Source organism: Coptis chinensis, chromosome 1 (genome assembly GCF_015680905.1).
Source record: "Coptis chinensis isolate HL-2020 chromosome 1, ASM1568090v1, whole genome shotgun sequence".
NCBI classification, from domain to species: domain Eukaryota; kingdom Viridiplantae; phylum Streptophyta; class Magnoliopsida; order Ranunculales; family Ranunculaceae; genus Coptis; species Coptis chinensis.
The window spans coordinates 26,856,098-26,858,829 of record NC_141456.1 but is presented as its reverse complement, the minus strand read 5'-3'; the positions used below and the strand labels follow the sequence as shown (position 1 = coordinate 26,858,829).

Here is a 2,732-nt window from a genome sequence, read left to right as displayed (position 1 = left end):
CTAAAAATACCCCTGTGATATCAATCTGTGGGTTGTCGTACGCCCTGCCGAGTGACTGCCGCAATCCCCTTCGTGTATCTCAGCCAGAACTTCTTGTATATTCGGCGGCCCTATGCACTTCAGCATTGGTCCGTTGAAGTTTCTTTTATACAAATCCCCTTCGAGCAATGTGTATCGTCGACTCGTTTGTTCCATCCTCCGCCTCTCTTGTTTGTCTTCTATTTCTACACCCATCAGGAATGTCTTAATGGGTGTCATCCATCCCTGCTCTTGCTCAGTAGTAAGCCAAACGCTTTCCTCCTCTGAGGTACTTGGTCTGCTTAGGACTCTTACTTCAATCGACCGACCCTCTGTTCCCGGAAGTACTGCAGCCACATAAGCCAATGCGTCCGCGTGTTTGTTTTCACCGCGGCCAAGATGTGCAAACTTAATTCTATCAAACTTGCTTGCTTTCCTTTGTAAGACCTCTAAGTACTTTGCCATCCTTGGGCAACGGGCCATAAATCCACCATTCATTTGACAAATTACTAAGTTTGAATCAGAGTAAACAGACAATTCATTCACCCCCAAATCTTTTGCAAGATCCAATCCCGCTATTACTGCCTCATATTCAGACTCATTATTAGAAGCCGTGAATCCCAATTTCATTGACAACTCTAGCCTATTGTTCTCAGGCGTCACCAGGACGACTCCAATTCCATTCCCTGTATCTGTCGCGGACCTATCTGCGAACACTCTCCACCCATTCTGCGAGTCCCAAGGATCCAACGGATCGCGGCTCAGTTCCCCTTCCTGTTCCATGACCATTTCTTCTCCCCAAGTTGGGTCCCCCGCCAGAAATTCTGCCAAAAACTCAGCCATGGCTTGAGCCTTTTCCGCAGTTCGAATCTGGTATTGAATCTCATAACAACTGAGCATCACCGCCCACTTTAGCATTCTGCCTGATTTGTATGCCTTCAACGCTTGCTTTAATGGCAAATTCGTTATCACCACCACCGAATGGGCCTCGAAGTAAGGCTTCAACTTTAAGGCCGAAAATATCAAGGCCAAAACGTACTTTTCAATTCTGTTGTATCGCGTTTCCGCGTCCAGCATGGTTTTACTTTGGAAGTAAACTGGCTTTTCTACTTTTTCCACCACTCATACTAGAACTGAAGTCACTGCATACTCTGACACTCCCAGATATAGGTACAACTTTTCCCCCTGTTCTGGCCGTGATAGTAAAGGTGATTTTCCCAAATAACTCTTTAATTTTTGAAAGGCCTCTTCACACTCCGCGGTCCATAGGAAATCCGGCGTTTTTCTTAACAAATGATACAGTGGTCGGCATTTATCAGATGATTTTGAAATAAATATGTTCAATGCCACGACTCTTCCAGCCAACCTTTGTACTTCTTTCACATTTTGAAGGGACGGCATATCTATAAGTGATCTTATCTGTTTGGGATTTGCTTCTATTCCGCAATGTGTTACTATGTATCCCAAGAATTTTCCATAAGTTACCCCAAAGGTGCATTTCTTGGTGGTTGAGCTTCAGTTTATACCTCCGCAGTATGAGGAAAGTCTCTTGGAGACCGTCTAAGTGTTCTTGCTCTGACATGCTCTTCTCCACCATGTCGTCAATATATATTTTTATTCCCTTCCGAATCTTACCCTCAAACATTTTTTCTCCTAACCGCTGAAATGTGGCCCTAGCATTCTTTAACCCAAATGGCATCCTCGTATAACAGTAAGTACCACCTTCCACCACGAAGGTCGTCCTCTCCTGATATGGCCCGTACATCACGACTTGATTATATCCCATGGACGCGTCCATAAAAGAAAATATCTTGAACCCTGCCATTCTGTCCACCAGCTCATCAACCCGCGGCATTAGGTAACAATCTTTAGGACATTCTTTGTTGACATCCGTAAAGTCAATGCACATCCTAACCTTGCCATTCTTCTTTGGCACTGCGACCACATTCGACAACCATTCTGTGAACTCAACCTCCCTAATTATTCCGGCCCCTTTTAGTCTTGTAACCTCTTCGTGAATACCCTCAGCGTACTTCGGCCTCACACTTCTTATTTTCTGTCTTACTGGCCTAGCATTTTCATTCATATGCAAGCGATGACAGGCAAACTCTGGATCTAACCCAGTAATATCCTCAATTGCCCATGCAAATATATCTTTATTCTCTGCCAAAAATTGTACTAGCTTACTCTTCCATTCATCTGGCAATTCCGACCCCACCGAAGTAAATTTCTCCTCGTCTTCTACCCCCAGGTTCACTATCTCAATTTCATCCAAAGTTTTTGGTCCAGCCGGAGGCTCGTATATTACCGATAAAGCCACCTCCTCAATTGCTATGCCACTCCCGGCTCTGGCGGCGACCTCCCCTTTCATTCCTCGGATCATATTTTTTACTGTCACCTGGTGAATGGTCTGTGCGGCTACTTGATCTCCTTTTATTTCATACGTCCCTCCATTTGTGGGGAAACGGATTACCTGGTAATATGTCAATGGAATTGCCCTCATCTCATGAATCCATCGTCTCCCTAGGATTGCATTGTACTGGGAGTTAGTGTCCACCACCATGAACCTGGTGAATATGGTCGTCGACCTAGCAGTTACTGGTAATACTAGTTCGCCCATGGGTTCGATCATACTGTCGTTGAACCCAAATAAATTAGTTTGTGGTGCTTTCATCTGGTCTCTATCGATATTCATTTCCTCCATGGCTCCTTTG

The 2,732-nt window shown here is 44.8% G+C and overlaps 1 protein-coding gene across 1 annotated transcript; it reads right to left on the bottom strand.

Annotated features, from left to right (window-relative positions):
• Nucleotides 1-1,095, bottom strand: LOC147523208 (uncharacterized). The gene has a single exon (XM_086569844.1). The coding sequence runs from the start codon at nucleotides 1,093-1,095 to the stop codon at nucleotides 1-3; it is 1,095 nt and encodes a 364-aa protein (XP_086425970.1).
• Between the last annotated feature and the right edge of the window lie 1,637 nt (nucleotides 1,096-2,732).